The 13,841-nt window shown below is 42.9% G+C and overlaps 1 protein-coding gene across 1 annotated transcript in view; it reads left to right on the forward strand.

Moving 5' to 3' along the window:
- cct2 (chaperonin containing TCP1, subunit 2 (beta)) overlaps window positions 1-13,841 on the forward strand; it is a 28,754-nt gene that overhangs the window by 6,637 nt on the left and 8,276 nt on the right. Inside the window, exons 6-12 of the mRNA XM_083658667.1 lie at window positions 3,510-3,622; window positions 4,620-4,822; window positions 5,659-5,759; window positions 6,813-6,940; window positions 10,011-10,114; window positions 10,906-11,025; window positions 13,256-13,384. Coding sequence (XP_083514793.1) covers window positions 3,510-3,622; window positions 4,620-4,822; window positions 5,659-5,759; window positions 6,813-6,940; window positions 10,011-10,114; window positions 10,906-11,025; window positions 13,256-13,384 — 898 coding nt within the window. The remainder of the gene's footprint in view (window positions 1-3,509; window positions 3,623-4,619; window positions 4,823-5,658; window positions 5,760-6,812; window positions 6,941-10,010; window positions 10,115-10,905; window positions 11,026-13,255; window positions 13,385-13,841) is intronic.

The following is a 13,841-nucleotide window of genomic DNA, read 5'->3' on the forward strand; positions in this document are numbered from 1 at the left end:
TCCTCTGTCACCACCTGCTCTCCCTGCAGGGCTTGAAATTAACTTTTTTGATCACCAGCTTTTTGCTAGCTTTTAAAGTTACCAGCCAATTAGAATTTCCACTAGCCAAAATGTTTTTCTTGAAATAAACCAGAATATGAGTGCCACTGGGTTAATATAAGCATAAGTATCAGTAAAAAATAAGTTATAGCATAATGAATCTATAAATTACAGTATTTCACTGATCAATTGTGTGATTTCAAATTGTGTGAAGCTAAAGAGATTATTTATTTATCAATGTATTTATTTGTTTTACATGTAAATTGGTAGCAGGGGAGCACTTTACTGTGTTTATCTGGGTCCAGATGTATGTCACTTTATTTTTTATAAATAATTAGTTGTATCAAAGCATAGAAACGTTCTCACAGCTAAATTTAACAGCACCAACACAAACACACAGAAACAAGATGCATGGAATTTGATCACAAGTGCAATAATGGATGCGATGGCGGACTGCGCACTGCGGGCAGTTGACGAAGTCGGGAAGAAATGGAAAGATCTTCCGACTAGGGGTGGGTACCGTTCACATTTGAACCGGTACGATACAGGTACCTGGAATTTGGTACGGTACCCAAAACGGTACCATTTTCGGTACTTTACACGCTCTAATAACAAGAAACATAAAATAAAAAGCATTTGAGAGCTTAACCCTTTGGCTTTTCGTATTATATTTGCCCTAATGTTCATCGAAACAATTTTTTATCTTTAACCCCTAAAAATAAAAAGATTCTAATGCATTTTAAGAAATGTTAATAAAGATTATGGCAAAATGTAACCCTTTCAAATAAAAACCCACGGGTTTAAGCTCTCAAATGCTTTTTATTTCATGTTGATAGCTACTATACAGGCTGAGGAAATACATTCTGTTGAACCCTTGGCAATTACTGCAGCAAGAGTAACGTTAGCGATCTCTGTTTTGCAGTCGTCGTGAAGACAGTGAAAAGCCCCGTTATCTAACAACCACAACGGCAGTGAAACAACTTATCCAGCTAACGCTAGCTAATTAAATAACGTTACCTGATGTTGTAGAAGTCGATGCCTCTCTCAAGTTCCATCATCATCCTCCTGCAAGACTTCAGCTAACATTACAGCTGAGCTGAGGAGGTGCTGCTAATGTTAGCTGCGGTGCGGTGTCTGCTTCATTCACCCTCAGGCTATCTAACACGTTACAGTCTTCAGCATTTAGCTAAATACAGTATATCTTGTGTTTGACCATGCTTCCTCAAGTTTGAGGTGTTTCCCTAGTCAGCTTTGTTATTCACATCACAAATGTTGCAACCAGTGTTGTCTGAGTCTATCTTGGTAAAGTGTAGCCACAGCTTTCGGCTGGTCCTGTTTGTTGATGTTTGCTTCCAGGTGTATGACGTACTGACGTAACGCGCTCTCGCGTGTTCCCTTAAGGTTCTGTCGGAATTTCTATTTTACCCACTCTCTTTCTATTACTCAGATGTGTTCAAGTACCGAAATTAGGTACCGTTCATTTTTATGTGAACTGGTACTTGGTAGACCTTTCGGTCGGTGCCTGTAAAAGTACCAAGTTCGGTGACTTGACTCCACCTCACTGGCCCATCTCTCTGCTCCCTCTCCCTGGGGAACTCCACCTCACTGGCCCCTCTCTCTGCTCCCTCTCCGTGGAGAACTCCACCTCACTGGCCCCTCTCTCTGCTCCCTCTCCCTGGAGAACTCCACCTCACTGGCCCCTCTCTCTGCTCCCTCTCCCCGGGGAACTCCATCTCACTGGCCCCTCTCTCTGCTCCCTCTCCCTGGAGAACTCCACCTCACTGGCCCCTCTCTCTGCTCCCTCTCTCTGGAGAACTCCACCTCACTGGCCCCTCTCTCTGCTCCCTCTCCCTGGAGAACTCCACCTCACTGGCCCCTCTCTCTGCTCCCTCTCCCTGGAGAACTCCACCTCACTGGCCCCTCTCTCTGCTCCCTCTCCCTGGAGAACTCCACCTCACTGGCCCATCTCTCTGCTCCCTCTCCCCGGAGGACTCCACCTCACTGGCCCCTCTCTCTGCTCCCTCTCCCCGGGGAACTCCACCTCACTGGCCCATCTCTCTGCTCCCTCTCCCTGGAGAACTCCACCTCACTGGCCCCTCTCTCTGCTCCCTCTCCCTGGAGGACTCCACCTCACTGGCCCCTCTCTCTGCTCCCTCTCCCTGGAGGACTCCACCTCACTGGCCCCTCTCTCTGCTCCCTCTCCCCGGGGAACTCCACCTCACTGGCCCCTCTCTCTGCCCCCTCTCCCCGGGGAACTCCACCTCACTGGCCCCTGTCTCTGCTCCCTCTCCCCGGGGCATGGGGCACCATAGCCGGCTTGGTGAGCTGAAGGTGAGCACTAGGGATGCACCGATATGAAAATTTTGGCCGATGCCGATAACCGATATTAACATTGCTGTTATGGCCGATAACCGATATTTACCGATGTCGATATGATCTGTATAAAACCACATTTTTATGATCATCACATTTTGTACATACTGAAAAACACATGTTAACACTGAATTAGAAAAAGTTATGCATTTCTTTATTTGCAAAGCCTTTGGAAAAGCCCATAAATCATAGATTTACTGCATTATTTCATATCAATGTGAAGAATTTGGCTGATAATGATAACCGATATTAACATTGCAACATCTGACCGATACCGATATGACCGATATGTTAAAAAATCAGCCGATACTGGCCGATACCGATATGATTGCCGATATATCGTGCATCCCTAGTGAGCACGGAGCTCCTGTCCAGTGAGATACAGCTACCATTCCCCAACCTGCTGCCATCTGCCTTCTCCAGTCCACATCAGCGCTGCTGCCTGTCAGCTGTGATGTCGTAACGTGGATACAGGAGAGGACCAATAATATTTGTCTCACGTTGCAAATAGAACGAGAAACGTATTAATAAAACGTATTGGACTCAGTGTGCAAGATTTCTGCACGTAACATTTCCCTGCGTAACATTGGATGATGGATTTTAAAAAAGCAGACTGTGTGCGAAGTCCTTCAGGCAATACTACTATATAGTTTTTACTGCAGTCTGTAGTGTGTTGGTCATGTTTAACAAGAAGTAGACTACATTAATGTAGCTGCTTATTACAATTCTTCATGTAAACATTCATATTTTTATAGTTTAAACTTTAGAGGGGTTCCTTGTACAATTTACAGCATTAGTTCATGTCATATAGGTGAATTGCATGGAAACGCAACTGATTTCACAAAATCTTTCCACAAAGGGGAGGGAAGACTCCCCTTTAGCCCCACCGCACCACTCTACCCCCCCCCCCCCCCCCCCCCCCCCCCCCGCCAACTGCGTCCCTTGCCATACCTTGACTTTTGCTGAAATGACACCAATGCACGAACTATGACCTATACAGCAGCCAGCCACCAGGGGGGGCGATCAAGATTTTCATGTTTTGGGAGCTGTCATGACGTCCATCCTTGATCCAGTCTGAAACGTGTGTTGTGTTGCAGGAGGCGGAGCTTCTGATTGCCAAGAAGATTCATCCTCAGACGATCGTGTCAGGCTGGAGGAAGGCCACGCAGGTCGCCCGCGAGGCCCTGAGGGACGCCGCCGTCGACAACGGGTAAGTAGTGAGGGAGCCAATCAGGAGCGAGTCCAGCTGTGATGCATTTCCTGGAGTTTGATTGAAACCGACTGGAGAAAAGGAGTTTAGAAAATGCAGGGTTCCCACGGTCATGGAAAACCTGGAAAAGAAATGAAATCATGAAATTTCAAAATGTTTTTTTCCAGGCCGGGGAAAGTCATGGAATGAGTCAAATCTTTTCAAAGTTTTGGAGAAGTCATGGCATTTTGTTGTGTGTAATGACATTAATTGTGACAGTAATCTTCCATGGATAATCAGTTTTTCCTGGTTCAATATGAGGCGGAGGTGGCACTAGAGGCTGACCGATTTTTGAGACCGATACCGATTTTAGTGGGGAAAGATTCACCGATAGTGTTTTTTGTAGTTGTTAGTTTTTTTGCTGGAATGAAAATAGATGTTTTCTATGTGGCTTGTGTGCACTGATATGACTCTGCAAACATATCACTTTATTAAAGAGGGTTAGGGAAATCCACAGAGTCCAATGGTTGTTAGTTTTGGTCCGTCTCCTAATTCTCTATGCAGGAACAACCCCGACCTTCTACGTAATGTTACATTATGGCACATGTATTTTCTGTAGCTGTTGACATACAGCTACAGAAGATACATGTGCCATAATGTAACATTACGTGGATGTAATGTATGATCATGTTATGATAATGTATGATTATATTATGATAATGTAATATCATAACGTAGCTCAGATATGTGGATATTAGTGCTTCTTGTATTTTTATTAAGATCTTTTATGGAAAATTCATGTTTATTTCAATAGCTTCCATGTAATGTGATGCACTGACTCTAAAGCAGTAAAAGCCAAAGAGGTGTGTCCTATTTCGATCCTTGAAAAAAAGTAATGGAAAACTTTTCATAAAAATTGTGTGGGAGACCTGAAAATGTCTTTATTTATTTAACCAATCAAACAAGACACCATTCACAGTTGATCTGTGATGACTGACAATGTCCCCGGTTGTCATAGGAACGACCCCGTGCGTTTCCAGCAGGACCTGCTGAACATCGCACGGACCACGCTGTCCTCCAAGCTGCTGACTCATCATAAAGCCCACTTCTCCCAGCTGGCTGTGGACGCCGTGCTCAGGCTAAAGGGCTCCGGCAACCTGGAGGCCATCCATGTCATCAAGAAGCTGGGGGGCAGCCTCACCGACTCATACCTGGACGAAGGTGAGGCAGGGTGTGGGGTTTGAACCGTTATATCCACATGTATGTACAGTATGTATCTATTTTATCACAGGTAAATGAGAAGATAGGGACCGCACTCGAGGAATATCGTTTTAATTTTCTTTAGCAACAAAACGTTTTCGGCCGTCCGGCCTTCATCAGTGTGCTCTGTGTTCCAGAAATGTATCTATTTTATCCACATGTATGTATGTATCTATCTATTTATCTATCTGTCTATCTTCTATCTATAAAAGGGGTAAGTGGGCAACCTCTGTTCTGTTCTGTTTGTTTCCATTTTGTCCAGCTGATGATGCCATAGGCATTTGTGACATCACTGATGATGTCATTGGCATTGTGACATCAATCATCAGTGATCTCATAAGAGCAAATCATCTTATGACATCACTGATGATGTCATAGGCATTGTGACATCATCAGTGATGTCATAAATCAGCTATATCTATCATGAAAGGGGAAAGTGGGCAATCTCTGTCGTGTTTAAATTTTTGTCCTACTGATGATATAGTGATGTCATGAGAGCAAAAAATAATCACTGATGTCATAGGACGCTGATGATGTCATAGTGATGTCATAAGAGGAAAATCATCTTATGACATCACTGATGATGTCATAGACATTGTGAGGACATCAGTTGTGTCACTAGCAGGCGAGACCACGACGGGCGACTGTCTACTAGTACTAAAGAATCAGCTAAAGAGATTCTCAGCTGTTAAGTGGCATGATCACATGTCTACTTTGGTCATTCAGAGGCTCTGTAGTGAACAGCAGGACTCTTGTCTCTGATTGGCTGCTGTAACATCCTGTTCACCTCTCTCCAGGTTTCCTATTGGACAAGAAGATTGGAGTGAATCAACCCAAGAGGCTGGAGAACGTCAACATCCTGATCGCCAACACCGGCATGGACACAGACAAGATCAAGGTACACACACACACACACACACACATACATACATATATACATACACACACACACACACACACACACACACACACATATACACACACACACACACACACACACACACATATACACACACACATATACACATGCACACACATACACACACACACACACAGGTTCCTTTGTCAACACGCTGCTACAAAATGAAAAGTTGGTGTATAGTAGGGCTGGGACGGATCACGGATAATCCCTTTCGTTTCATTTAACGTTTAACGTTAAACAGCCAGACACAGACAGGCATCATCATGGCAAGCACAAGTGAGCTTCCTCATCCCTTCGCTGTAAAGTCTCTCTGAAGGCTGTGGCTAGTGGCTACTAAAGACAGCGTCACACAAACTTATTTCAACACCTCTGAAAAAGCACAGGAAATGCGAGCAGCATGTTGCGCGCTGCACAAGATAGCGAGAGCCACCACACGCACACACACACACACACACGCGCACACGTTTCACGAACACATATAGACAGTTGACACTGAATTGAGTGAGGCTGTGGTTTGCAGTGGTTTTACAGCAGCTGAGAGTGGTTTACGGCACGCCGCGATGTGCTGCACGTAACAATGTTTTGATTTCTGCACACCACACTAATGTTGCTAGTGTTGCTTGAAAGGACCCATGTGGGGGGGGGGGGATCTATACAGCTTAGTATCGCCATATTTATTTAGTGGGCAATATATCGTATCGAATGCCAAGTATCGTGATATTTAATCATAGTAATATTTTGTATGTCAAAAGCTGTTGTTTAATAAAATGATTAATTGATCGTTAACATAACCAATTAATCAATTAAGGGAAATGATCAAAATTAGCATCCCTAGTAGCGACGCATTTGGTGTGAACTGCTGCTACTGTGATAATACCGAGGCTGGCTCCGTGTTCAATCTTCGGCTCCAGGGTGTGTGTGGATTCCACAGCTAAAAGTAGCAGAGATATTAACCTGTGTGTGTGTGTGTGTGTGTGTGTGTGTGTGTGTGTGTGTGTGTGTGTGTGTGTGTGTGTGTGTGTGTGTTAGATCTTTGGCTCCAGGGTGCGCGTGGACTCCACAGCTAAAGTAGCAGAGATCGAGCTGGCTGAGAAGGAAAAGATGAAGGAGAAGGTGGAAAGGATCCTCAAGCACGGCATCAACTGCTTCATCAACAGGTACACACACACACACACAGCATCAACAGGTACACACCAGGTTCGGAAATTAAGTGTGGTTCGGGGCAAAATGCCCACAAAAAAATAGAGGCGACATTCAATATGAATAAACTTTGAGGAAACGAGCGCGTAAACAGAGGAGCAGTGAGCCACTCTGCCTCTGTCTGGGTGCAGCAGGGCTGTTTGCTGTAGGCACCGTCATATCATTCACAGCGGGGCGGGGCTTCAGGGCTTCAGGGCTCTGACTGGCCGGTTGAACTCCCAGAGAATAGAGAGGTCCAGGGATGACGTATTTTTGTAGGCTGAATGCGGAAGTCCCGAACTTCCTGGTTCCACACTGTTTCTGTCTATGGGATTTTTGAATGGGTTTTTGGCGATATGCTTCAAATAATGTCTGTGGGCAACGCAAGTTTAATCAAACGCGAACCAAGGTTCAGCGGGATAATCTTCAGTCACACATGAGGACCACTTTCATGAGTTTTGTAGCGTAAATGCGAGCCCTAGAAGTAAAATGCTCGAGCTAAGCTAATCCGGAACTACACACTGTCGCATAGGCTTCACGTCACGTCAGCACTCAACCTGGACTGTTGTTGATGTGTGCACTGATTACCTCGGGCTGAACGGGGCTGAACCAGGTGAGGGAAAGATAATTTCCGTGTTCGCCCTTTGAAGTGGTGACGTTATTGACGTATATATCCACATCGACTCAGCAGTGTAGTCTCATTTAGCCGTTTGCTAGCTAGCCGCCCGTTTAACGGCATGTAAAAGCTTCAAAACTCATAAAAGTGGTCTTCATGTGTGAAGATGATGTTACTAAACACTGGTTCGCGTTTGATTAAGCCAGCGTTGCCCAGAGAGATTATTAGAAGCATCGCGCCAAAAACCCATTCAAAACTCCCATAGGCGAAAACTGTATGGAACCAGGGGCGTTAGCATCGATGATTTCCGGACTCGTTACTGGACCTCTCTATAACTAACGGGCACACACACTAGCCAATAGGAGTGTAGACACTATACAGTGTGAGACACAATATAGTCGTTGCTGATGCGAGCATCAATGCAGAATGCTACAGGACAGGGCTGTATAGATTAGGGTTGTCAAAAGTATCAATAGTATCGAAAAGTATCGATACTGAAAATTATTATCTGATACAATACTCATTTGCAACAGGTATCGAAAGTATCAATACTAAAAAAATTAAATGGATACAATACTCATTTGCAACAGTTTTGATACTGTCAGAGCTTTCTTTTAATGAAGAATCACTGATTTCTCCCTCCCTATCATTGGTGGGTTTAGCTTGCTTCAACAAGCTAAACATGTTGTGATGGCTAGAGCAGAGGCTAATCTGCTGTCTTAAGTTCAAAGTTGTATCAGGTCTAGATTATGGAGAAGTGTCCGTCCGTCCGTCCATCTGTCTAACTTTATTTTTATGCCTCTTGATGTGTCATCATCCCCCCTTCCCGTGGTATCGAAAATGGTATCAAGTATCGATATTTTCCTGGGTATCGGACGGTATTGAAGTCTAGTATCGTGACATCCCTAGTATGGATACGGCATGCTGCGACGCACCGTCTGGTGTCTGCATGCTCAGCCAGCAGCTGCTTTATATCACAACATAACACCTTTACTGCAATCAGGCCGTATGGCAAAAGATCAATCAACTGATGGAAGAGGACGTTGAACTGTAACAATCAAATGTTAGTATAGGCCTAATATGATTGTAATACATGTTATTTTGATTGGTATGTTGATATACAGAATGGTTTTTTGTGTGCCATACCAAGTACATGCCAGATAATCAAGTGATGTCGAGAATGAGATGATAGGAAATTAAGATATTTTTTTATAAACTGATTGTTTATTAACTTTTATTTTTTTATTTTTTTAAATAAGAGTCATTGAATATTGGTCTCAAGTGCAAAATAGAAGAACGTATTTTCCTCATTTGATCAAATTGCCCTGGAAATGATCCAAAATGCCACTGAAACATTTCAGGAGGGCAATTTATTTTTTCTTATTTCCTACCCACGCGCGCGCACACACACACACACACACACACACACACACACACACACACACACACACACACACACACACACAGACACAGCATCAACAGGTACACACACCACACCTCTCTCCCGTTCTTGGCTTCCATGGCAACGGCCACGGGAAATGATGCTATGACAGTTCATAATGTACCTTGCCATGTGACCATCTCCTATAGGGAGAAAACATGTAAAATATGTGTTAAAAAAAAAATTGTAGCTAGTGTAGTGCTGAAGGTATTTTCAGGTTAGCTCCATCTAGTGGAGCCAAACTGTTATGTTATTATTTTGACACGTAGAACGACAGTGTCAATTGTCCTAAAGTACTATGTAATTTTGATGCAGAAAGTTTCTTAACATATCGATGACAGTCTCTGTCAACTGACTTCTGTGTTACTTCAAGTGGATGATGTTAATTTGACATTGAAAGTGATGATAACCCTTTATTACGACCAGTGGGAACAAACCATGATGACCATTATTAGGTATCCTATGCATGGATGGCAGAGCTCAGTCTACAGACTGAGTTCAGTCAGTTTAAACTCTTAATATAATTGATGCAACTGTGCTTTACTCTTCTTGTCATATTGACTCTGTATTTCCTTTACATTCATGTTGAGAGTAGAGTAGCAGAGGACTTTGAAATTGATGCATTTAAAAGAATCACAAACTTGTGCATAACAAATCACCAGAATGCAGTAAAACGAAGCGTCTGTCACTCAAAATGTCATCATTCCATTCATAAAACCCACAATGACACAGAGTGTATGACTGTGTTTGGTCATGGGTTTCATACACTTTCTGTAATAAAACATCTAAAAGCTAAGATCTGCTCAGGTGGTGACCCCGCTCTAATGTGAGTCAGTTTAGGGTCCTTGACGTGAAAATGTTTGAGAACCACTGATGTAGAGAGTGAAGAGGAAGGTTTAGGGAGCAGTTACCTGGGGTCACCTGCAGGCCAGTACACACACACACACAGAGCCCTCCCTGCTCACCCCTTCCCTCCTCTCTCTCTCTACAGACAGCTGATCTATAACTACCCGGAGCAGCTGTTCGCTGCGGCCGGGGTCATGGCCATCGAACACGCAGACTTCGCCGGCGTGGAGCGCCTCGCTCTGGTCACCGGTATGACCACACACCACACGTATACATATATACACACACACCGCACATATACATACACACACACCACACACACACTGCACATATACATATACACACACACACCACACATATACATACATACGCACACGCGCGCGCACACACACCACACATATACATACACACACCGCACATATACACACACACACACAGTTTATTATTATTATTATTATTATTATTATTATTATTTTGATGTTTTAAATAGTTTTCTTTTAAAAAGAAAATTGATTGAGTTCAAAACTAGATGTGAGGAAGCAGATTCACTGAGTTTGAATCTGATGAAGTTTTAGATGCTGTGGGGGATTTCACATGATGTGAATTGACTCCGTTAAGTCCAGTTCATGTGGAGAGGGGAGAAATATCCAGTACTTTTCACTGCAGTATGGTTTTAATAGGATACAACTTGGTAAAAGCATCATGAGTTTGATGTCTATCATCATAAATTAAATCATTCCAGACTAATTCAGAGAAACAGAATTTAAATTCAGTCGTCTGTGGGAACAAATTTCATCACTTTCAATCTAAGTCATTTACACAAACTCAAGATCTCAAGTCAAGACTTAAGAAACCTTTTCAAGTCATCAAAGTACAAGTCAGAGTCAAGTCCCAGGTCACCACAACCCAAGTCAAGTCTCGAGTATTTAAAATTGTGAGTTGACGGTTGTGTGTGTGTGTGTTTGTTTGTGTTTGTGTGTGTGTGTGTGTGTGTGTGTGTGTGTGTGTGTGTGTGTGTGTGTATGTGTGTGTGTGTCTAGGAGGGGAGATCGCCTCGACCTTCGACCACCCTGAGCTGGTGAAGCTGGGTCAGTGCAAGCTGATCGAGGAGGTGATGATCGGAGAAGACACACTCATCCACTTCTCTGGAGTCGCCATGGGTACGCTCTCTCTCTCTCTCTCTGTCTCTCTATCTCTCTCTCTCTCTGTGTCTCTCTCTCTCTCTCTCTCTCTGTGTCTCTCTCTGTCTGTGTCTCTCTGTCTCTCTATCTCTCTCTGTCTGTGTCTCTCTCTGTCTGTGTCTCTCTCTGTCTGTGTCTCTCTCTGTCTGTGTGTCTCTCTCTGTCTGTGTGTCTCTCTCTGTCTGTGTGTCTCTCTCTGTCTGTGTCTCTCTCTGTGACTGAACCAGCAGTCAGCTCAAACTTACAAGGCAGTGGCAGGACTGCATCTGGTGATGGTGGTCCTCCACAAAGGACAAAGAGGACCTCTGATTACTCTAATGATCAGAAATATTGATCTGAAGCTCAATTTTGAGGCTGTTCTGCACACACACACACACACACACCCCACATCATTAACGTGGTTTGGTTTACTGCATTAGATATGTTCATTGATTCACTGAAGGTTATTCATGTTTCAAGTTTGTAAAGTAAAAAACAACTGTTGCTTCTGTTCTGTAAATAGATTGTTTGCTCTTGTGATCAAAAACATTGATCCGAAGTTCAGTTCAGAGGCTGTTCTGTAAATGAGCAAAACAAAAAAACTGCCAGCTATGCTACAAGCACTGGAAAAGCAACATGGACGCTGATTTTGAAGGTGTTTTTGCTGCTCTCAACCCAGTTAATTTAGCTCTTAATATTCTTCATTACAGCAGCTAATTACCCGGTGTATATTTAAACTACCGGTACACTAGTTCTGCTCAAGCACTCATACCTGTCTCCTTATTTTAGCGACTTTCTCATTAATCACACAGCCGTTTACGCACTTTTCAGATCTGCTAGCTACTTACTGTAGCGTAGCATTTAATAATAATAATCAACTTTATTTATAGAGCACTTTCCATACACAAGATGCCGTTAAAAGTTCTTTAAAAGAGGTCAAAATAAAAATAGGGATGATTGATATTCAAAGGAAAGGAAGATAGAAATAAAAACAATACTCACACAAATAAATACATATCAATACATCAGGTTAAAAGAGGACAGAGCAAATCAAAATTGGTAAGTGCGAAATAAAATAATAAAACAATGTAAAAGAATAAAACAAATCCATTGACTTTAGTTAAGATCCAGGTTAAATAAATAAGTTTAAAAATGTTCACCGAGCTCGAATCTCTTATAGGTTGAGGTCTGGTATTCCAGAGCTTTGGAGCGTAGTTAAAAAAGGCTGCGCTGCCTATTATCATATGTGCAGTGTTATTTACGTCTAAAGACACGGCAGTAGAAGATCTAAGAGCTTAGCGATAACTTAGCGGTTGGCGATGGCTTCCCCCTCTCAGTTTAATTAATAATTAGCTGTTAATGTTACACATATATTTGACTCCAGAAAGTAGTCTAAACTAGGGATGGGCATTTCTAGCAAAAACACTATTCGAAATTCGCTGGCCAAATTCGAATTTAATTCGAATTTCGAAAATAAATAAAAAAATGTAAAAAAAAAAAAAATTTTTTTTTTTTTTTTTTTTTTTTTTTTTTGTTGTGAGTGAAATGTTGCATTGTCTCCCCTGATTCTAAGTCTACGGCTTTATTAATTAATATAAAAAGCTTCTGCTGTGGATTTTTAGCTCAAACAAGCATTGCACCACTGAAGTAAAGAACATGTTACATGACATTGACATTTTCGAAAATAAAAAACAGTTTTGACAATCATGAGTGGTTCATTAAATATTTAGTAGGCTCAGGTCTGAGTGCCAAAGGGGTGCCAAAGTCACCCCCTCTCCCTCTTCATGGGATTTCATCTGCCATTAATTTTTCCATAAACCTTGCTTAAAATGCTTATAAAAATTGTTTTACTTGCTCAAACCAAGCGATTTGACTATACTTAGAATCAGGGGAGACAATGCAACATTTCACTCAAAAAAAAAAAAAAAAAAAAAAAATTCGAATTTCGAATTTCAATAATAAAAGTCGACCTTGATAATAACAACGATTATTCGAAAATTCGAAATTCGATGCCCATCCCTAGTCTAAACAGAACTAATGTGCGTGGTGGTAATACTGTGGTGTCCAGAGCTGTCCGTGTACGCGCCCGCTCGGGAGTATAACCAAGGCCTCTCTCTCTGTCTTTCTATATTTTTATATTTTGTATAAATATAAAAATTTTATATAAATTATATTTTTATTTCTACTGATATTGGATACATTCAGTAATCAATACCCCCCCCTTCCCCAGGCGAGGCGTGCACCATCGTGCTGCGTGGAGCCACTCAGCAGATCCTGGACGAGGCGGAGCGCTCGCTGCACGACGCGCTGTGTGTGCTGGCTCAGACCGTTAAGGAGACACGCACAGTCTACGGAGGAGGTACACACACACCGCACACACACACCCAGTACGTCCTGGAGGAGGTACACACACACCGCACGCACACACACACACCCACAGCACGTGCTGGAGCAGGTACGCACACACCCAGCACGTGCTGTGTGTGCTGCCCGATACATGTGCAGTCGCCAGCTGCTGCTTTTCACCTGACAGTAGTCGTGTTTCCATTACCGTCAGAAATGCGCAAAATCTAAATATCGCAATAGAAATTGGGTAATGGAAACACGTAAATTTCGAAAAAGCTCCCAAATATCGCAAAACGTTTTTGCGCTCTCATGAGGTGGTTTTTCAGACGTGTCGATATAGCAGTTTATCGCAAAAGTGTAATGGAAACAGATTTTCCGCATTTGCACGTCATGTGACCCATCTTCTCCTTTGGAAAATGAAAGGAAATGAGGGAGAAAGGGTTTGATAAACCGTGGCAAAACCTTCGCAG

The sequence above is a fragment of the Poromitra crassiceps genome (assembly GCF_964638095.1).
Source record: "Poromitra crassiceps genome assembly, chromosome: 22".
In the NCBI taxonomy this organism is placed as follows: domain Eukaryota; kingdom Metazoa; phylum Chordata; class Actinopteri; order Beryciformes; family Melamphaidae; genus Poromitra; species Poromitra crassiceps.